This window comes from Drosophila busckii, unplaced genomic scaffold (genome assembly GCF_011750605.1).
Source record: "Drosophila busckii strain San Diego stock center, stock number 13000-0081.31 unplaced genomic scaffold, ASM1175060v1 chrUn_07, whole genome shotgun sequence".
Classification (NCBI taxonomy): Eukaryota; Metazoa; Arthropoda; class Insecta; order Diptera; family Drosophilidae; genus Drosophila; species Drosophila busckii.
Genome location: NW_022872723.1, coordinates 628,375 through 651,494, shown reverse-complemented (window position 1 = coordinate 651,494; position 23,120 = coordinate 628,375). Strand labels below are relative to the sequence as shown.

The following is a 23,120-nucleotide window of genomic DNA, read 5'->3' as shown; positions in this document are numbered from 1 at the left end:
GTGCTGTGGTTCAAAAATGTACAAACTGTAACCAAATGCCCGAACGCAGTAGCAGTAGCAGGAGCAGGAGCAGTTGGGGGTGAAGCAATTGCTGGACCTGAGCCTGCAACCAGTCGCTGGTTTATGAAATGAAAGCAAAGATAAGCGCCGAGTCGAGTCGATGCTCTGGCCACAGTCAAAAAACCTTGGCAGTGGTGGCGGCAAATTGCATTTTACATGCAAACTGAATCGTTCTATGGTGCAAGTGGGCTGAGGGTGCACACACACACACACACGCACACACACGCACACACACATAGAGGGAAGGAGAGAGATGCACATAAGCAGATATAAGAATGAGTGGGATGTCAGCAAGTTGACAATGTGCGAACAAATAATTCCATCAGCAAGAACAAAAGCGTCGAGTGTTTGTTTGGGTGGCGTCGCGTCGCCTGCCACGCCCCCTCTCGCCCCATCACTTTGCCAGCCACAAAGGACCAATGCATATGCATATGCATATGCATCCATCCATCCACCCAGCCCTCCCCCTCGGCTCTACTCCGGGCTCTGGCAATATGCTACACTTGCTGAATATGCACTCGGCAATCTTGGTGCCCCACCCCACTCCCGCCACCCTCAACCACAATAGCCTATGATTCCCATTCTATTGCAACACTTGTGTCCAGTGGGCCTCGATTATCATTGTTGAAATTTATGAATTGCATCGGTAAAGCAGAGAACAAGAGACCGCTCTATTTATGATTTGCACTTCACACACACATACAACTCAATTTACGATTGCACATACATTACAAGGAAGCTCATTTTCAAAATGTTCTTTTTCCATAAATAATAATATAATATATGATTATAGTATATAATAATATAGTAATATAATAATATAAATAATACTATAAATTTAGTTTTCCCCATTTACTTTTTAAAGCACATTTAATTTTAGGCATTTATCTTAAGTAATTTTAAATAGTTTTTACAAATAATTTTCTATACATAGTCGACATAAAACAATTAATTTACATATAATATTAAAAATAGGAAAGAAACTATGCAAAATATTTGGTAACTAGGTCAAAATCAAAGCATTTTTGTTTTTTATTTTCGATTTTTCCGTTGAAAATTGTGGTCGTAAATCGTTTTTTTTTCGATTTTCGAAGAGGGGGAGCAAATAAAAAATAATAAAATAAAAGCATTAGATGGGAAATTGCAATCTTGGTGATCGAGAATATATATTCCTTATGGGGTCTGCCTCTTTATCCCTGTTACACACATTTGCACACATAATAAACTTTTCCATTTTTTATAAAAATGTCAAATATTATATAAAAAGTCGAAAATGTTACCAGAAAGTCTAATTTCAAAGCATAGAGCTAAAACTTAACACACACACATCAAGCTCATAATATGGAAAGCTCTGACAACATTTTTTTGACTTTATCTTATATACTTACTATGCATGGGAGCGGCATAACTGCATTAATAATAAATATTCGAGTAAATTTAAACCTTGCTTCTATACATAAGTAATACTCATGGAAGCTCATGGAAGCTGGTTAGTATATATTTAAAATTACACACGAGCAACATACTGAACAAATCAATGAGGACACTAAACTTGACCAACAAATAAAATTTGACAAAAATAAAAAGAATATATGTTGGGGAAGAGACTGTGATCCTAGAAAGTTTACCCTTAGTCCGCTAAGCAAATGCCAGTGTTAGCCTTAAAATATATATTTATATTGCCCACTGTTTTTTTTTTCTACATCTCTGTGGACTCTAGACTAAGGACTCATTTGTAATTTTTCAATGGCTCATTAATGTAAGCAGAAGATGTCAACGCCCACGCTGCGTATGTGTTATATTCATTTATAATTTATAAACAGCCTGAGACTTGCCCGGGCTGTTGCGTTTTAATTACGAACAGAGCCGCAGTGTGTGAAAGGCTGTTAATTTATGCCTGCATTAATTGCAGCTTTTTACAAACGCCATAAATTTGACGCCCATTTTGCTCTTGAATTATAAACATTTGACTGTTAATACAACGAATGGGGAAGAGAGAGGGGTGAGGGATTTTCGAGGCGAATGTGAAGCGTATTGAATGGTAAAATATAATTTAAAAGAAAAGGAGAATCAACTACAATTTTTGTATTTTGGAATACTGTCATAAATCAAGAATATTCATTTCAGTTTTCAATTGAGTGCCAACCCACAATGGCGAATTGCGATCGCCCATTGGTTGGCGAACTTGCAGCCAATTCCGTGGTGCGCTTTGCACCTGAAAATACCTGGCTAACGATTTCACACACACACACACAGACACATATACATAGGTAGTGAGTGCTATGCATCCATTTGTCGAACTCTCTTGCATCCGACAACGAAAGCAATATTTTCAGCATGCAAACCAAAAATTTGCATATAAATGCGAAAACGCATTCAAACTAACAACGAGCCAAACTGGCAAAGTGGCAAGTGGCAAGTGGCAAGTGGAGCAACAGAGCAGTAGCAACGGCGAATGTGGCTCTGGCTCTGGCTGTGGATGCAGCTGAAAAGTTGAGGCAGGCTACGTGCGCAGTGAAATAAATAAAATTTTTGTGCGAGCCAGCCATCGAAAATGTACGAAAAAGTAATTAACTTGTGGCTGGGCTAAACTACAAGCTCAACTACAACCCCCGAGCCTCGCCCCTGCCCACAACACACACACATACACACACACACACTCAAACACATCCCAAACCATTTCGCGCATATGCAAATTTTACCAAATGCAATGCACTTTTGGCTAATGGCGGCCAACATCGCTGTTGTCGTCGCTGGTCGCCGGTTGTTGGTTGCTGGCTTGATGGTTGCAGGCGGCCATTGCACAGCTCAATTGCATGCAGAGAACAGAGAATTGACCACGCCTCCCACTGCACGCACACACACACACCCATGGCCGACAAAATAATATCATTTGCGATCAAAGTAATTATTTTGCTTTGGTCTACAGCATAATTACGACTTCTACGGCCACACCGCCTAGCACATTGCATGGCCGGCCCGGCCCGGCCCGGCCCGGCTAACTGCTCAACCACGACCATGGGGGGCGAGAGACCCACCAGGCTAGTGTGCTATCGCAGTTTGGTTGGTTGCCCACATGGTTGACACTTTTTTTCCCACTCTGACGGCCATTTTGGCGCCCTGCGCTGCACTTTTCCGAAATAAAATGTCGTCGAATGCTCGAAATATGCAAATGTATGCAACAACATTTTGCATGCCCCCTGACAACGCCATTTTGTACTTGCCACAAACTTGCTTGCAACACGAGAGATCCAAATTAATTTATGTCATTGCCCAAAATTACTAACAGAAGCAAATAAAAATAAAAAATAGAAAACAGTTTAATTAAAATTGCCGCTGAAAACACCCCAGAAATAAATTGACAGCACAAAGTAGCTTTGCTAATTTTGGACTCATCCAACTATACATACACTTCGGCTTAGAACGAACTCATACCTCTAGTGGACTCGTCTGTGCTTACTCTATATAAATTTAAAATTAAATATAAGATCCAATCCAAAATTAGGATCTATAAATTGTACTTTGCTCCATATACACTTATCAAATACCGAATTTCGTTAGCCTTTTTTTTGAAATCCAAGGTTCGTTCCTTTAGTAAAAATTTAAAATACCCCTTACATTTTAAAACAATTTTCAAAGTGTATAAAAGTAGACAAACATTTTTTAATGCATTTCATTTTTCATGTTGCAGCAGTCCATTAAAAAGTTAAGCAACAGCTCAAACAATTATAAACAGAAACGAGAAGGGTTTTGCCGAAAATTCAATGAAATGTAAAAATAAATTTGGGGAGTGGAACTTTGAAATTTAAAATAAATCTATTGAAAAATATTAATTCAAATTCGGCTCAGAATAAAATAAAGAAGCTCTGCATTTAAAACTGTGAGCAACCTAGTTGGAAATACCACAGCAAAAGCCACAAGCTTTCAAATATACATATATATATATATATACATCTATATAAATATCTATATATACATATCTCACACACACGATGAACCTCTTTTGTTAGCAAGAAAATCCCCAGTAGGCAGGCATGCAAAAGAACGGCAGAAGTAAGGAAAACTTGGCTTCCTTGGCAGAAAGTTTGCAGCGAATAAAAATAATAAAAAGTATATATATAAAGTATAAGGTAATCAAAATGCTGAGCGCAGCGGTAGCGGCGGATGCGGCAGCAGCAACATGGCTGCGGGCCATACTACCAAACTGCATTCCAAATCAACAACAGAAGCTAACAAAACATGCATCAAGCTCATCCACATCCTCAGCAGCAGAGGCTGTGGCAGTGGCAGTGGCAGTCGCCGAGCGAACGGAGGCAACATTAACTTGGCACAAAGTAGCAACCGAAAATGGACGACGATGCGATGATAATGACGATGACGATGACGATGATGATGATGATGATGATGACGAAGGCGGCTTGACGTGTCTTGCCTATGCATCGCCAACTATTTCAGCAGTCCAACAACTATTACAACAACAACAACACATACTCTAAAAGTGAAAGAATTGCCAGCAATATGGTTGCTTATTACTCACCAAACAACTCTGGCAGCTCATAATGAACTTGCAGCATTTGATTGACTCGACTTGCGACTCGCGACTCGCCTCGAAGTTGCAATGAAAAATCTCTGCAGAGGAGCTGAAGCAATGAATGAATGATGAATAACAGTCGCGATACCCAGACATAGTCAAAGCAATGAAGACACGACTATATCAGGCAACAAGAACTACTAAACGCGAGTCTTATGCATTTTATATAAGGCGAACGAGTAGACACAGCACAGTGGTTGAAATACTTCGATACATGCTGTCAAATCAATGAATATTAAATACATAAAGTGCAAAACAAATTGTTAACTCGTTTTTTTTTTCGAAAACGTGACATGATATGGACATTTGGACATATCAAACAAGTATGTTTTTCGAAAAATATAATTAATTATTTCTATACATTTATTAAAATATATTTTTTTCACTCACTGCACACTGTTCTTTTAATCGCAACGGGGATGTGGATGCAACTTGAGCACCGCGTAATCCTGCATGTGTCATGGCGGCACAGAAATATAAATATATAAGTACAATATATATATAGAATCACACGCACACACATACATTTATATATATATATATATTGATTACATGGGTCTGTTATTAGTATTTGTTGCATAAAAAGTGCTTTAGGCGCGGCACAGCAGCGGCAGATGGCAGCAGAAAGATGCAAAGATACACATACTACAGCGGAGATGAGATGATGGTGGAGGGCAGGGAGGGGAGGGACGGGATGGAAGAGTCTGGCAACGACTACGAGTAGGCCTGCCCCCTGTAAGGTAAGAAAAGGAGAACCGAAGGACTGAGTGCAGACATTGCGCATAATTTCGCGTACGTTTTGTGAATTTGTAATTTTAAAATTATTATTGCCAGCATTGAGATTGAGGGTGAGGGAAGAAGCGGAGGAGCAGCAGCAGCAGCAGATGAAATCCTCTAAAGATGCTGCGCGCGCCGTTTCTGATGGCGTTGATGGCTCTCAGGTTGTTCAACAATAACAGCAACAACAACAACACTGCAAATTGTTGTTGTTGTTGTCAGTTATATGTCTGATTGGAAGTCTTTTGCTTTCCGCTGGCTTTTTTCGATTTGATTCGCTGTGAAAAGACATTAGCGCCCTACCAGAGAATACCTCATGGGCGTGACCCCAGAGCCTGGTCTGGCATGCAGCTCTAACTACTTAGCGATTGCTCATATAACGATGCTCATATTTATGATATAATTTTTTTTTGTTTTGTCGCCCACAAAATGTAACATTATTACCACTCTCTCTCTCTCTTTCACTCTCCCTCTCCCTTTCCCTCTTTATCTTTAGTCAAAACTCGCAACAATCTTCGCACGCAGCGACCCAGTAAATGGGCTTTTGACCAATTTTCCGCCGCCCTTGCGGTTATTTACATGAGTGTATTCTCATATTGCCCTCCGCTTCCAACAGACACATGTAAAAAAAAAAAAATATATGTATATTAAATGGCATATAGTACAATATGCGATATGCACGACTAACAAATATTCTATGCAAATTTGGGATTTGAATAATTAAAGTACAATAAAATAATTTCAGCTATGCAATAAATATCAGAAATATTCTCTTGCAAAAACTTCATTAAGTTATTCAAACTTAATATTTGTTAAGAGGACCGAAATCCGAAATGAAAAGAGTGCTTTTAGTTTATGGAAAATATAATTCTTGCTAATTCACGTGCTAATCGATCTGGTCTGTAACGAAACGATTGAGTGGTTATTGATAAAGTTCAGAGATCTTCATTAAATTTACAAAAATTTTCATTATAAAATATTATTTATTGCAATTATAGAATATTATGAAATTTCTTAGTTTTTTATGAATAAAATATTTGAGAATAAAATTTGAATATTCGAGTGAATCGACCATACGCAAATATATATACCCTGGATTTATAGATATAAATGCATAAAAAGCTTTTGGACGCGTTGGTTTACACCAACACTAACACAAACACGCAGCAGCAACGTACACGCCTCAACTCTCCCCGCAACGCAACGGAACGCAACGCAACTCAACTGTTTACTCATGTAAATAATTAACCAAAATAATGGTGCAGCAGGAACAACAAAAAGGACTCCGTTATGCGGCACTGATTTTATTTTTTATATTTTAATACACACACACACACATGTATGTGTGTGTATATATAAATGCCGTGCGTGTGTGTCAACAAAAGACAAAGTGGCGTTCATTGTTTGAACGCTTTTGGGCAGAGGCATGTGCTCTGAACCGTTATTCCTCCGTGTCCGTGTCCAGCGCGTGAAAAAAATGGTCAGCTTTTCATATTTCATATATTGGTTGGTAGACACAAGTATTTTGCAATAAATTTATTGAGCGTAAAAATTATATTTAATTATGTGTTTGGATTTGATTGTGGGTAAAGGTGAATCACAGACAAGCATAGAAAAAACGATTGGGGGACATAAACAAGCAGTGAAGAAAAAAATAGACCCAACCGACTTTTCAATACACTTTATATGTATATAACCATTTTAAGAGACCATCTAAGACGTTTCCTTTGGATATTTGCAGGACTTATGACAATACATACACTGCTGACCAAAGGGAACATTAGTAAACACTGAAATTTATGGGCAGACTCTGAAGACAATTCCTCGTAAGTTAACTGTAAAATTTAGTAGGCTCTCATCCATGGAAATTCGTTATCTTATATTTATAACATATAAATCTATAATATTTTCTTTATAATATAAATAAAGTATTGAATTATAAACTAGAACCATTAAAAAAGAGATTAGTTGGCTTGAAAAATCCGACCCAATCATAGGGTGCTTGAGGTGTAGGTCCAAATTTGCTTCCATTGGAGTACTCCATAGGTGCGCTTTTAGAAATAAGTATGTCATTAAGAGAGTTTATATCCAAGCTAGAAAAATCTTTCCAACATGTGAGTAGATGTGAGTGAGGGTGAACGGTAGCGATGTCTTAGCTTGGAGAGACCACAGAGCAGTGTTGGCAAGTTATTTGCCTATTTACCTTTTGGCGCAAACAACATTTGCCAGCTGAAAAGTAAATTCTAAATGAATTATTGGATCCATTAGCAAAATCCATTTACACAAATTTTAATGCCAGCAAAGGAACTTTATTCACTTCGTTGAACTTTTTCGGACGGTGGGAGGGGCAGTCCTAAGTCGTTTAAGGGTTGGGGTTGTCTATGTGTCTGTGCTCGTGTCTTGGGCAGGAATAAAAACTTAACAATTAAAAAATAAGCAGAGCCAAAGAAAACATTTTTAGATTTACGCATTATGCTCAAAGGGTTGCGATTGGGTTTGGCTGCGATTCCGGCTCCGGCTCTGAGTTCTTGGCATTTGCATAGAAAAATAGACATAAAGTTGGCCTAGAGCAAAATGATTCAAGGGTTGGGAAGGCTCAGATCTAGGAACAATATTATTTTAACTTTTTGCTTAAGTGCAACTAAGTTTGAAATTAAAGCCCGTCTGTATTTTGTTTATATCACAAAGCTTAAGCTTAAATACAGTCCACATCATTTATTTATGCTCGGGCTTTAATTTATAATCTATACTCTAGTATTAACCGCGGCAGTGTTTGGCTATTTTTTAATTTATTTACTAACCACTTAATTTGTTTTTATTTAATCAGATTCTGATTTAATTACATTCTGCACGCCGTCATTAAATATGAAATTAAAAATCCACGCTGCGACTTACCAACAGCACAAATCAAACAATAGATTGTATACGTGAAAAAAACTCGCATAAATATAAATTATTTGTATATAAAAATGATGCACTTCTTTTTCGATTATTTTTATTCAATATTTTATGCATATGCATAGTTGTTGCTTTTATTTTTATTGATATTGAAAAAGGCTTTTTCATTAAGTGGCATTAATTATTATTTATGATTATACTTTGTCATTTAATTTATGTGCATATTTTTTGCAAGTTTTCTTTTATATTCAATACAAAAAACTAATTAATAATTTAATACCAGCACATGTTGTATTGATTTACAACAACAATCTGCAATAACCATAACCAAATTTTAATGCACAACTGTTGTCTGGGCGCCAAGGTAAGGTTTCTGACACTGACACTCGAACGAGCAGAGGAGCTAAGCCCCCACCACGGACAACTTTCCCCCCTCTGCACAAATCAAAACCAAACAGAGGTTAGCTTTCAGCAAAGTAACCCGAGACCGAGACCCGAGCACCAAAGATGACAACAAATTGAGCAGAAAACCAGAAGGCGCCAGTTGCGAACCCAGTCTTTGGTCAATCTCTGGGCAGTTGGCATCCAGGCAAGGGTTGCTGCCTGGTATTTTGACACTTGCCACTGTCGCCGTCGCCATCGATGCGGCGTGTAAACAACAGTTATTTAGGCTTATAATGATAATATGAGCAACAGCATGAAGGTCAGCGAAGTCCTTCAAGTTAAATATACTTATTTTCTTATATTTTTTGGTGACATGTGGCGCCAGCAGAAACTAAGTCATTTCCGTTCCTGGCAAAAGCCTTAAGACCCACAAGAAATATATTTAAGGCTTTTTCCTTTTGATGCACTGTCTAATGAAGATGAGCGAAAAGTATCTAATGAATGACAGTTCAGCGGAGCAAGAAGCAGCACTTTGACTCATTAAAAATATTGAATTTAGAAAAAACGCAAACAAAAAGATAGTAGGGCGTAGCCGACAGCGCAGACCTTTGGATAATAAAGAAAATTTAAGCTTGAGTATTTTGAAAGTTATTTGTTTGATTAGGCTTATAAATCTTCCATTGAACGTAACTTTGTATCAATAATGCATATGAATCTGTCAGTTATCAAGATAAGATCGATAAAGTGTGGATAAGTCGATAACGATTTTAACTTAATGTATTAAAGTTTCCTTCAAATCAAATAAAGAGCATGCAATATTCACTATCTTCGGTTTCTCCATTTCTCCTTCCCTCTCTCTCTCTCTCTCTCTCTCTCTCTCTCTCTCTCTCTCTCTCTCTCTCTCTCTCTCTATTTGTCTGCTCATTTCCTTGAGTCAACAACAATTTTTAATTTCATTTTTCAAACGATGCGGCGCTTTGATACTTGTACCTGCAGCCGCATTAACACCCGCCCCTTCCACACGCCCAACCTCTCCGCCCTCATTCATTTCATTGACTGACTGACTGACTGTCAGACTGGCCAGCCCTTGGCTGATAATTTGATATGCCTTGATGCGCTCCGAGGCCAGCGACGGGGTCGAGGTGCTGTAATTCTATTTGCACAAAAATGCGCGTCAATTTTGAGACAAAAAAACAACAACAAAGACACATTCAACATTCGACGTCGCGTCGCATTTTTTTAACTGCGACTACAAGTAAATAAGAATTCATTATGAATTTGTAATTATACCAACAAAAACAGATAGCAAAAAACCCTCTAAAAGTTTAAATTTTTCCGCATTTTCTCGATGGATTTTTTCTGGTTTTCACTGCTGCCGTTGCCATTGCCGCCTTTTGAAAAATGTCAAGCCACATTTGACAATGATGAATTTGCTTTTTAGGGTAGCAATCCCGCTTGGGCTTGGTCTTGGTCTGCTGATAAACTGATTAAGCACATCAATTGGGCAGCAGCACTCTGGAGTCGGCTTGCGACCGCTCCTAATGGCAATTGTTTAGTGAAAATTGAATTTTCTTTTGTATCTCACATTGCATTGTAAGGGAAGCTCTCTTGCTGCCACTTTTGCTGGGCTTTCTAATTACGAATAGCAGTGAAGACGGAGAAAAAACGCAAATACTTTGCGGTTTGCTGCACCTGCTGCCAAAGGAACACAGATAATTATGAAAGGTGAATGAAACTAGATGGGGCGCCAAATTGGCAAAGGTATTTGCTTAAATTATTATTGGACTTAATTATGCCAAGAGGGAAGACGAATGTAAGCTAAATAGAAGCCAATTTCAAATTGATATAAACAGGAAAAACTGAAGAGAGCAAATATTCCTTAATGAGAACTTAAAGCATAGGCGAATCTTTAAGTGATAAAAAGTTAAGGTACGACCACGAAAACGATCTATAAGTTAAAATAAATTTTCATATCCTATATACATAAATCATTATAATTATGTTACATGACTGATTCGAATGTCCATTATAGGAAAGGAAATCAAAGGAATGTTGCCATGAAAGAAATGTTTAAAAAGTCTAATAACATATATTCATTAAGTATTAGCAATGATATATACTCAGTTTTTATAAAAATTTCTTACATTTAATTATTATAATTTTTGTAAAAATTCAAAATGTTTTAAATTCATTAGTAAACGAAAAACTTTATTCAGACAATCTCAAAAGCTGTTCTGTTGCTCACGGAGAAATTCTTAGTTATTAGTTATTTATTAGTTATTTTCAAGCTTAACAATTCATTTTTAATCATTTCCGACATAATTAAAAATAACTATAGAAAACTATATATATAATGTGTAATAGTCGATTTTATGATGTAAACCAGTATTTCAGCTATCTGAAAATAATCGATTTGGATAGTTCTAAACTAAACTTATTTAAAGCCTTACAGAGAAATGTTTCTTACTACATGTGAAAAATTGAATCCATCTATGAGTTCTCGATAATCAACGTAACTATTTCTAAGCCCAAATATTGATAGTGTATTTTTAAAGCTGATATCCAACAAATGTATAGTACAACTTTGATGATTTCCTGAACTAGCACTGTTAAGATATTTATCAACAAATTTCAAACTAAAGGAGAAATAATCAAATTTTTTTAAATAATTTCCTCCATTTTTGTATTTTGCCCTTGGGGTTGAAGGAAAGGATATATTCAAAATTATGCATTATTTTTTATAAATTTTTAAATTTTTATAAATTTTTGGTCCAATGACAAAGTTAAAAGAACTAAATCCAAAATTAAATTACATATTACAGCTCAGTTACTTAAATTACAGTTTATGCAAAATTGCCAATCACATAGAAGCTTAGCTTTTAGCTAAGTTTTTCTTAGTAATAAAATAAGAATATGTATTATAATTATTAAGCAACAATAAAATTTTTATACACTTTGACATTTTTGTAAAAAATGGAAAAAAGGTATCATGAAAGTTGTGCAAATGTATGTAACAGGAGAAGAGGCGTGGCAGACCCCATAAGTATATATATTCTTGATCAGCAAGACAAACTGATTCGATTATAGCCATGTCCGTCTGTCGGTCCGTCCGTCTGTCCGTCTGTCCGTCTGTATGAGTGCGTGTTGCTCAGCAACTATAAGAGCTAGAACAACCAAATTTGGTATGTAGGTGCTCCTATATCCAGGACACTACGCTTTTATTTTATTTTTTTTATTTCCTCCCCCCTCCCCCGCAAGTCGAAAAAAAAAATTAAGGCAGTACAAAAATCTTTTAAAAATCTGAAAAAAAATCACAAATACGCTTTGTCATGTTTTCGACCGATTGTGAAAATTCAAAACAATCGGATAAATAACTTAGAATTATTTACATTTGAATTTTCAATATACACAGCGGGGTGATTGCTGAGCGCCATACAACGTTGCTGCGACGCAGCGGCGGGCCGTCGCTTTGCTGACGTACAGCGAAACGAGCTTGTGACGCGTGGCTGTTTTGTGTGTATGTGTTGGTGAGTGCATGCGTTGTTTGTTGCGATACCCTAGTCAAAGTGTATTAATGTTGGGTGGCGCCCAACTTAACCTAGTTCACTGTTAAGTCATATATTTAATAGCATCTTTGTTAAAGTTAATGGTTGTGGCTATCGAAGGCAAATTGGACATAACTAAATGTCTTGTATAAGTTAAGTTATGTAAATAAAATGAAGCTAAATTATAAGCTGACATGGTACAAACTAACTAAGCAAATAAATAAAAAATTTCCCGACTAAATGCTCCAATTATTTGGCACCGATTTCGCAGCCTTGGATGACTGATGATATTTGCCAAAGCCAAAGCCAAAGCCAATCCCATATGGGCCAGAAGCAATAGACTCCACTACAGTTATGTGTATTTGTGTACATGTTTACTCATTAACTAAATCGTTAGCAAATATCAGTAGCCAAACTGCAATCCATTAGTGCGACTCGGACAGAGATTATGTGAAGTAGTATTTTGGCAAGGGAGTGAGAGATTTTGCGTCTCTTGATATACAATAGGCATTATGTGTTGATTGTTACCAGTGGTTTATATTTCCCACATATTTGCTTGACCCATATTTTTTCGTTCTACTTGCTGTTGTTGCTCTGCAGACAAAGGCAAATGCCGTGAGCAACACTCAATCTCAATACAAAAATACTAGAACTAAGCGCATGAAGCGTCTGTTTAACTTGCACGCCACTACAACTGATATAAATCAAGCAACAATGAGACACACACACACACACAGGCAGAGACACTAGAAATCAAGAGTATATGGCAGATATCAGCCAGTTAGCACTCACCCACTCAGATTCAGTCGCTCACTCAACACGCCTTTCGCTTTCAGGACCCGCCCCATTGTCAACGCTAAGCAGCGTGTGAGGATTACATGTGAGTAGTCTGAACGAGCCTGGTATTCTGCCATTGTGAATGCCTTCGCATGTCCTTTGTATAATTGGTTGTGTCACAAGCGCATCCTGCTCATCCAGCTTCCATTGTTGTGACCTATGTGATTAGCAGCCCCAGCCCCAGCCCAGCTCAGCTAGTTGTAGGCCCAAAAAAAACCCAGAAACATCTATTAGCCCGTTTTGTATGTATTTCGGGTATTTAATGCTTCAATTGATTTTTTGATTTAAGTGCCTCCCCGTTGGCTCAGACGGCAGCTGCCGCTAAAAACAGTCAGTACCTCTCAAAAGCCCAGCAGGTTGCCAAGATCTTTAAGATGACTTGAAGATCACTCTTAAGCATTGATGCTCAGCGCTCTATGGATGAACTAGCGGATCACAAACAAATCAAAACGCATCCAAGCTTGTATTCTCTATCTGTATTTAATGTGTTTTTGCTAAAAATAAGCAATTGCCGCTAATGAGAACTTACAATTGCAATGGCAAAAAGTCATAAAACTGAACGAAATAAATCAAGACAAGTTAACAAAGTTGTAGCTCCCAGAGACATTAAAATATACATATTTTTATTCATTTACTCTAGTCTAAGTGTAACACCCAGTACTTAAAAAATAAATAGCACAAACAATGAAACTTAATCAAATGTGACGCACTAAGTATAAAGTGAGCTTCCCAACAAATATCATAAATAGTGCAGCACCCACAAAAGTAGCACGCATTGGTTAGATTTTTTTATACGTTTCTATGGATAGAATCTTGGGTACTCCATTTGAATGGTATCAACTCTTTATAGCCATAACTCAACATTCCGAACAATTAAATTTATCTAAGCTATTGTTCTATTTCTGTTTAAAAGATATTTAAATAACATATTTGAATAGATATTTTGAATAACACCCCCGTATCTGAATGTTTTATTCTGAGACTGCCGAAAAGCTGTAACTATACATATATTACATATAGTAGCTGTTTATGAACGAATGTTGATTTCATCAATTGATATGGGTTTCGTACAGTTGCAAAACACCCCGCCTTTGTCAAAATCTATAAAGTGTATACAAAACATAAACAAAAACAATTCCAGAGAATTGTGTCTCATTGCCACACGAAACAAAAAACAAGAGCTTTGCTTTGTGGCTACGTAATACCTCAAACTTGATAATGGCATCAGCGCTACGTCGATCACTGTGCCCTGGGAGATAAGCTGCTGAGCTTAGCTGCGGAGCTTTTAGCAATGAAACAGTTGTTAAATTGCTGGTAGAAAGTACAGACGTAGAAATAGACGTAAATCTTAAAATACTTGCTAGTTGGAGGCCCAGAAGATGAAACTGTTGCTGATTTGCATGCTCAGCGTGTTTTGCTTAGCACGCGCAGAACAAAATCCAAGCTCAAGGCTTGTCTGCTACTATGACTCGGCGGCGTATTTGCGTCAAGGATTTGCCAAGCTGCCGACCAACTACTTGGAGTTCGCCCTGCAGTTCTGCACGCACTTGGTTTACGGCTATGCGGGCATCAAGCCGGACACCTTCGAGATGTACAGCTTGAATGTGGACTTGGACATGTTCCACTTCAAGGATATTACCCTGCTGCGCAGCAAATTTCCCCACTTGAAGATACTCCTAAGTGTCGGCGGAGATCGAGACCTGGATGGGACGACGTTGGAGCGCAATACCTACCTGCAGCTCCTGGAGGCGAATCGCACGGCACAGCAGAACTTCATAGACAGCAGCATGATCATGCTGCGTCGCAATGCCTTCGATGGACTCGACCTGGCCTTTCAGCTGCCAAAGAATAAGCCCAGAAAGGTGCACGGCACCATTGGCACCTACTGGAAGCAGTTCAAGAAGCTGTTCACGGGCAACTTTATAGTGGATCCCGTTGCGGAGCAGCACAAGCAACAGCTTACAGAGCTGGTGACGAATATTAGACACGCCTATCAAAGCGCCAATCTGCTGCTCAGCATGACGGTCTTGCCCAATGTGAACTCAACGTGTAAGTAGAAGAAAATACCGAAATCGCAATCCACATAAAAGAAAACATTGGGAGCTGATCCCAGCGCCCTTCATAGAAACATTTCTTATCAGATCCGGCTCATTGTGTTCTATTCAATTTTGCAGGGTACTTTGATGTGCCCAAGCTGCAGGCCGAGCTGGACTGGATCAATCTGGCCACCTTTGATTTCCTAACCCCACTGCGCAATCCCCAGGAGGCAGACTACACAGCACCCATATTCTTCCTAGACGAACAAAATCGCCTGCCACATCTCAATGTGGAATATCAGTTGAACTATTGGCTGCAAAACAACTGCCCCTCCCACAAGATAAACCTGGGCATTGCCAGCTATGGACGTGCCTGGCAATTGACAAAGGACTCGGGTCTAAGTGGTGCGCCTGTTGTGGCCGCCACAGTGGGCGCCGCTCCTGGCGGACTGCAGGTGAACAGCACTGAGGGTTTGCTGAGCTGGCCAGAAATCTGCTCCAAGCTGGCGAAGAATCAAACTGCTGTCTATCGTGGCGAGGCTGCTCCGCTTCGCAAGGTCACGGATCTCACACAAAAGTATGGCAACTATGCGCTACGTCCCGCCGACGAAGAGGACCGGCATGGTGTGTGGGTGAGCTACGACGATCCGGACTTTGCGGGCATCAAGGCTACCTATGCCAGGAGCAGGCAGTTGGGAGGTGTAGCTATTTTCGATTTGAGCTACGACGATTTCCGTGGCCTCTGCACTGGTGAAAAGTTTCCCCTAGTGCGTTCTGTGAAGTACTTTTTGGGCTAATGGATGAATGAATGTTGTGTCTGCGTATTTTCAATTCTAATCAGCACTTATTTCAATGTTACAATTGCTGACCTCGTTCTCTCAAACTTGCGTCAATTACTTTGTTTACTCAATAAGTTAAAGCGTGAAATAGTAATTATGCAATTACAAATGCAATAAACAAAACAAAGCTTAACTAGACTGGTTCTTGCTCTATGGCTCAAGCAGAGCTTTTGCTCTCAGCAGCTTTCGCAATCGCCACTCGCAATCGTTCAACTTACAGCCTCAGTTGTCATTTGCCCAGTCGGTATTCGGTTTCGATTTCAACTTCAGTTCAATTTCATTTGATCGACGCTGCGGTTGTGTTTATAGTAGAGCTCCCCCAAGTAACTTCCAGAGCTTGACAGCAACATGAAGCTGCTGCTTTTGTTCTCATTTATCGCGTGTCTACTGGTGGCCGCCACCAACGCCGCCTCCAACCTGGTCTGCTACTATGACTCATCCAGTTATACGCGAGAAGGTAAGTGAGGCGATCATCAGCCACATTCGAGTGAGAGTAATTACTCAAGCCATCAGCTCGAGAACTCATTTGAAGTGTCAGCTATATTTACATTGCTCATCAAAGCCCATTCACGATCTAAAGTGCTCTTTAATTAGCATGTGCCAAATGTAGACACAAAAGCTCGCTGCTAATCAAGCCAAGCAAAAGAACAGTAAACACAATTAAACAAAGGTTACATAACTACGTTTTAGTATATGCAAAACAGTTTCAAAACTCTCGGTTTCAAATCAATTAAAAATGCTTATCGCGTAGAGACAAGGCTTAAGCCGACTCCCTCTCTCTCTCTCTCTCTCTGGCTCTCTTTCGCTCTCGATCTACAGGTCTGGAGGTCAGTGGCTTATCAGACTAGTTTTGATGAAAGAGTTTGTTGCTTAGTACAAGCGAAGCCAAACAAAACGAACTCAAATCGCCGCTTAGTTATTTTATGTAGTTAGCAACTTACCTAAGGTTCAAATGCAAATTAAATTATTTTACAAAATTATGCTCGTCTCAATTTATTGTGGAAAACACGCACTAGCAAAACAAGTCTGAGCGTACAACACGCAGCGAGTCCAACGCGACAACTGCCACAACAAGTAGAGACCAAACAAGTGATTGACTTGGTGACTTGGCAATGTACAGTGGCCTGACAGCACAAACATATTCAAGTTTCAAAATGTCAAAACTATAAATATAAAATACCGATATGAAGATGTTTTTTTTTTTCATTATTATAATTTGTTTTTTAATAGAGTAAAATATCCACAAATTTGTTCTAATGTTATTATTCAGCTTTTTCAATTACAATAAGTTAGGAGCTGTTGAAAATGAAAATCCAATTGACATTTATACATGGTACTCAGGACACTGTGCGCATTACAAACGAACAATAAATTCAACAAACTCAATTGTGCCACAGTGAGACAATGATTACAATATGCACTGGCAATTGTGAATGGACATGCTGAGAGATAAGCCTAGCATGAAATTCTGAAATATTATGCTCAGTCTTGACTTTCATCGCCGACTTTCTGTCAGATATGGGCAAATCGCTGTGTGACTAAATTAAGCGCATGTCTCTTCTCTTTTGACTCCCACACAGGCCTGGGCAAGATGCTGACGCCGGATTTGGAGATCGCCTTGCAATTCTGCTCTCACTTGGTGTACGGCTATGCGGGCATACGCGGTGACAATTATCAGGCGCACAGCTTGAACGAGAATCTGGATGTATACAAGCATCAGTATGCTGAGGTGACCGCACTCAAACGCAAGTATCCGCATCTCAAAGTGCTGCTGAGCGTGGGCGGCGATCATGACATCGATGTGGATCACCCCAACAAGTACATCGAGCTGCTCGAGGGCGACAAAGTGAAGCAGACGGGCTTCGTGCAGTCTGTCTACTCTCTGGTGAAGAACTACGGCTTCGATGGTCTCGATCTAGCCTATCAGTTTCCACGCAACAAGCCGAGGAAGGTGCACGGTGAGCTCGGCACCGCCTGGAAGAGTCTTAAAAAGATCTTCACCGGCGATTTCGTAGTGGACCCGCAAGCGGCGCTGCACAAGGAACAATTTACCGCCTTCGTTCGCTACGTTAAGGACTCGCTACGCGCCGATGGTTTCCTGCTCAGCTTGACAGTCCTGCCCAATGTGAACTCCACTTGTAAGTTACAACAATCTCCCGTTTTGGTAAGATTGCTATGAAGTTTCTTTCTTTCTCAGGGTACTTTGACATTCCCTCCTTGAATGGTCTGGTGGATTTTGTCAATCTGGGCACCTTTGACTTCCTCACACCCGCACGCAATCCGGAGGAAGCTGACTTCACCGCTCCGCTCTACGAGCCCGAGTCCCAAAACCGTCAGCCACATCTTAATGCCGAGTTTCAGGTCAACTATTGGTTGCAGCAGGGCTTCCCCGCTAGCAAGCTTAATCTGGGTGTTGCTAGCTATGGAAATGCCTGGAAGCTCACAGCCGAAACGGGTCCAGATGGCACGCCTGTCGTCCGTCACACGGTCGGCGCTGGGCCCGAGGGTCTGCAGTCGCAAAAGCCCGGACTACTGAGCTATCCGGAAGTCTGCTCTAAGCTGGAAAATCCTCAGAATCAATACCTCAAGGGCAACGATTCACCTTTGAGGCGTGTGACTGACCCTACCAAGCGGTATGGCAACTATGCTTACCGCCCTGTAGAGGGCGCTGTAACGGAGGGCATTTGGATAAGCTACGATGATCCCGAGTCAGCCTCCAACAAGGCGTCCTATGTGCGCAGCAAGAATCTGGGCGGTGTGGCCTTGTTCGACTTGTCCTACGACGACTTCAGAGGACTCTGCAATGGCGACAAGTATCCCCTACTGCGTGCCATCAAATATCGTTTGTAATAATCGAGCTTAAAATAAATATGACACATTTAAGGTACACAAGCGACTGTTGTGCAGCTATTTGAGTTGTTTCAGTGATTCACCCAAGTACATACATAATATATAACAATATATTATACAAGCAAGCAAATAATCATTATCAAAACTTTTAGCAGCCTCTTAAAGTTTGTGCAGTCAAACAACGAAATTTACTTTCATTATCAGTCATCTGAGCATTCACTTAAGTATAAGTGTATTTTTTATATTTTTTCTTACATTTTGTTCTGTAAATTACTCGCCAGTGGGTGATCTCATTGACCTCGACGTCACACTGACACTTTGCCTAAGTCAAAACAAACAATTCTCCAGAAATTCGTTGATAATATAAATCCCCCGAGGAAGCCTATTGTGTTCAGTTTCAGTTTCCAAATGTGGAGAAACTTGACAAAGCTCCGCTATTGCCATTGCCATTTCCATTGCCATTCGAATTCAGTTTCAGTTTGTCTCTCGCTACGCGCGGACGTATTTAATTGTGTGATCTGTCTGCCTACGCAAAGCCCACGCGCTGACACTTGCTTGCTCTCGCTCTCGGTCTCCAAATCTCCAACACAAAAGTCTCCATGCGCTCGCTGTGGCTCGGCTTGGCGATGAGCTTGCTGCTCAGCCCGCTTATCAATGCTGCTCCTAATTTGGTTTGCTACTACGACTCCCGCGGCTTTGAGCGTCAAGGTAGATAGAGCACAAGCTCTGCTTACGCTCTGAGCTTTCTCTCACTTGTTGTTGATTTTCTCTCTATTTTTTGCTGGTCTGTCTGCTTAGGCCTCGGTCAGTTCTCGCTGACCGATATGGAGCTGGCACTGCAGTTCTGCACGCATGTGATCTATGGCTATGCGGGCATTCATGCCGAGACCTATGAGCTGCAGAGCTTGAACCAACCTTTGGACTTCGAGCGTCGACACTTTTCGCAGGTGACTGCGCTCAAGGAGAAGTATCCTTATGTGAAGTTTCTTTTGAGCGTGGGAGGCGATCGTGATGTGGTGCATGATGAGAAGTATATAAATCTCTTGGAGGCAGGTGCTCAGAGTCAGCGGCGCTTTATTGAATCGGCGCGCGATGTGGTGCGTCGCTTCAACTTTGATGGTCTGGACTTGGCTTTCCAGCTGCCACGCAATAAGCCACGCAAGGTGCATTCGGATGTGGGCATGGCCTGGAAGAGTTTCAAGAAGCTCTTCACTGGCGACTTCGTTGTGGACACCAATTCCGAGCAACACAAGACTCAAATGACGGAACTGGTCAGAGACTTGAGCTCTGCGTTCAAGGCCAATGATTTGCTTGTAAGCCTGACCGTGCTCCCCAATGTTAACTCCAGCTGTAAGTCAACGGCCGTAGAAGTCCATCCTCTCTGTCTAACTTATTCTCTCTTAGGGTACTTTGATGCGCCCGCCATTGCCTCAAAGGTGGACTTTATTAATCTGGGCACCTTCGACTTCCTTACGCCCGCTCGCAATCCCGAGGAAGCCGACTTTACATCGCCGCTCTACGAGGCCTATGGCAACCGCCTGGCCCACTACAATGTTAACTTCCAGATGGAGCATTGGCTACTCCAACGCGTGCCCGCCAGCAAGCTGAACATTGGCATTGGCAGCTTTGGACGTGCCTGGAAGCTAACCTCAGATTCTGGCACCACTGGCGAGCCCATCGTGCAAGCCACCAATGGCCCTGCGCCTGCTGGAGCGCAGTCCAAGACAGATGGTCTCTTGAACTGGGCTGAGGTCTGCCAACTGCTCCCGAATCCCAGCAACATGCACAACAAAGGCGCACTTGCGCCCCTGAAGCGTGTGGCCGATCCCAATCGTCGCTTTGGCAGCTATGCCTACCGCGCGGCTGATGAGAACGGCGAGTTTGGCATGTGGGTGAGCTATGAGGATCCGGAGACTGCTTCTAGCAAGGCGCAGTATGTGCGTGCCAAGAATCTGGGCGGTGTGGCGCTCTTCGATCTGACGCTCGATGATTTCCGTGGTCAGTGCACTGGCGATCGCTTCCCCATGCTGCGCGCCATCAAGTATCGTCTACTCTAAGTCCTGTTATCTAAATGTCACCCAGTAGCTCTACTCTACTGTCCTGTGTCCCTTTTTGCAAATTAATTACAAACTTGTAAACTAAAATGCGCCGCAAATTAATTCATTGACCTGGCTTAAGCCAAGCTTTGGGCATTGCCATTGGTATCGGCATCGGCATCTTACCATTTGCCCATTGCCTGTGTCTCAGTTGCTTTAATTGTCTTTGCCTTTTACATTGGGATTGAGACCGGGATTGGGACTGGGACTGGGATTGTTGGCACCCAGTGGCGCAACGCTCGCTTAATCTTTATCGCCTGGCAAAGATCTTAACCAAATGGTATTTTAGTTTTTTATTTTTATACTCTTCCATAAGGTACAACAACATTGAAGCGCGTATGACTCCTTCACGATAGAGTCAGTACTTAATAAATATTAAAATGATAATTAAATCTAAATTATATTAGCTACAAATAAACAAAGCTGTCAATTGGATAGATAATTAAATCATTTTGATTTTATAACGGAATTAAACGATTAATTTACAATTATTTTCAGTTTTGGTTATACGAATACAAATATTTAAAATAATTCGATTATTATTGAGATTCTTCAAAATATCTTAAATAATTGCAAATAATATATTGAAATTATTTTTCTTGCGCCAAAACTTAGTAAGTTATTTTCTATAATCAAGACTTATCTCAATTATAAATTAAAGAAACTAAAAATTATATGACGACTTCTAAAGATTATTTTGAATAATCTCAGACCTTCCCCAAATAATAATTTAGAATTGATAACATTATATAATATATGTATATATATATAAATAAATACATATATACTTAATTGATAAGTGCCCGTAGTTAAAGTTGAACAGCTATAGAAATACCAAAGCAAAATATCTATATGTCAGCAACGTTTTTATTACAGAGAGTGCAAAAAATATAAATAGGTTCCATTCTATTTTATACTATACCATATAGTTTGCTGTTTATAAAATTGAATTGAATGAGCAACAATCAATCGAAGCATATTTAAAACATATTTATTTACATAAAGTTACCAAGTTGATAGAGCATCTGACCTTCCATTAGCCACGGCTTCGATATTGGGCATGTTATTGGCCCTGGCTTTGGAGATTATCATACACACACGCACACATGTACACAGCATGTATACACATGTAAGTATTTGTGATCGCTCTGCCAAGGCGCAGCTTGTTTCAGTTTGTGTAATTGGCGCTACACTCAATAGTTGGCTCCATACGCTCTCGCTTATGCGTAGTTGTTTGTCCGGAAAGCTTCCGAGCTCTCCCTTTCAGTCGACTGCGTGGCGCATGCGCTGTCTGTTTACAACATCGCTGACATACCACCCGTGCAAACGCTTCGAACTGCAGCAACTGAACTTCGAAGTGGCACTGCTGCAACTGAAACTGAAACTGCGACTGCGACTGCGACTGAGACTTGGTGGCTTGTGGCCAGCCTCACTGACTTTGGACTGTGGACGACGACAACGACACGATGTAAGACAACTAAATTAAGTTATTGTTTGAGAGTTGCTAAACTGCATTGCCTTAAGCTTTAACAAACTTTTTATACACTGCCAAAATCCTCTAAAGAAATTATTGCCATCATGCAATAGATTTGTGACAACCAATTTTTCAATTTGCTTCAATGCTTCAGTAACAATTGTAAATATATAATAATTATTTACATTACATACTCTTGTACGTTATAGCATTATTACATTTATCGATAAGCAAGATGAACAATCAAAATTTTAAGTAGCAACTATAAGAACAAACAACAGCACACAAATTTTTAACAATAAATTATTTATTTAATTCATTAATATTAAGAAACTTTTTCTCTATAAAGCTTCTTCTAGTGGTAACCCCAGCTTTATAATTTTACGTTGCAATAACTTTATGGAGAGCGACTTTTCCAATATCTTTCCGGTTTCGTTAAGAATGTAAATCGTACCATATTTTTTCTTAGATGAAGATTGCGAGATATTTGACAACTTCGCGACATAACTTAATTTCTTTAAAAAACAAAGATGTATTTTTTTTTTGTTTTTGAACCCACAGATCCCTTATTATCTTCTACCAAAAGGTCCAAAAGCTATTACTACCCCTGTGTGCGACTCTCAACAGTAGAATTGGCTGTGAGCTCTAGTAAAGTTTTCTATCCGCTATCTATGCGTCTTATCTGTGAATCGTGATCTTATTAAGCAAACTACACTCTGAAATTATTTGCAAT

At 39.9% G+C, this 23,120-nt stretch overlaps 2 protein-coding genes across 2 annotated transcripts in view; one reads left to right on the top strand and one right to left on the bottom strand.

Annotated features, from left to right (window-relative positions):
- LOC108608036 (protein toll) overlaps window positions 1–17,024 on the bottom strand; it is a 51,251-nt gene extending 34,227 nt beyond the window's left edge. Inside the window, 1 exon segment of the mRNA XM_017999215.2 lies at window positions 16,909–17,024. The gene's annotated coding sequence lies outside the window, so the exon portion shown is untranslated.
- On the top strand, window positions 14,412–20,874 carry LOC108608037. Its single transcript, XM_017999218.2, has 8 exons — window positions 14,412–15,141; window positions 15,267–15,916; window positions 16,295–16,424; window positions 17,548–18,105; window positions 18,165–18,813; window positions 19,365–19,525; window positions 19,616–20,167; window positions 20,222–20,874. The coding sequence occupies exons 1-8, from the start codon at window positions 14,472–14,474 to the stop codon at window positions 20,872–20,874; spliced, it is 4,023 nt and encodes a 1,340-aa protein (XP_017854707.2). The 5' UTR covers window positions 14,412–14,471.
- The last annotated feature ends 2,246 nt before the right edge of the window (window positions 20,875–23,120 follow it).

Excerpts from the sequence above, each read along its gene's own strand:
- LOC108608037 (XM_017999218.2), top strand. The coding sequence starts at position 14,472 with ATGAAACTGTTGCTGATTTGCATGCTCAGCGTGTTTTGCTTAGCACGC. Across the intron at positions 15,917-16,294 it reads TGCGTTCTGTGAAGTACTTT|CTTCCAGAGCTTGACAGCAA; the intron begins TTGGGCTAATGG and ends TCCCCCAAGTAA. Across the intron at positions 16,425-17,547 it reads ATCCAGTTATACGCGAGAAG|GCCTGGGCAAGATGCTGACG; the intron begins GTAAGTGAGGCG and ends ACTCCCACACAG.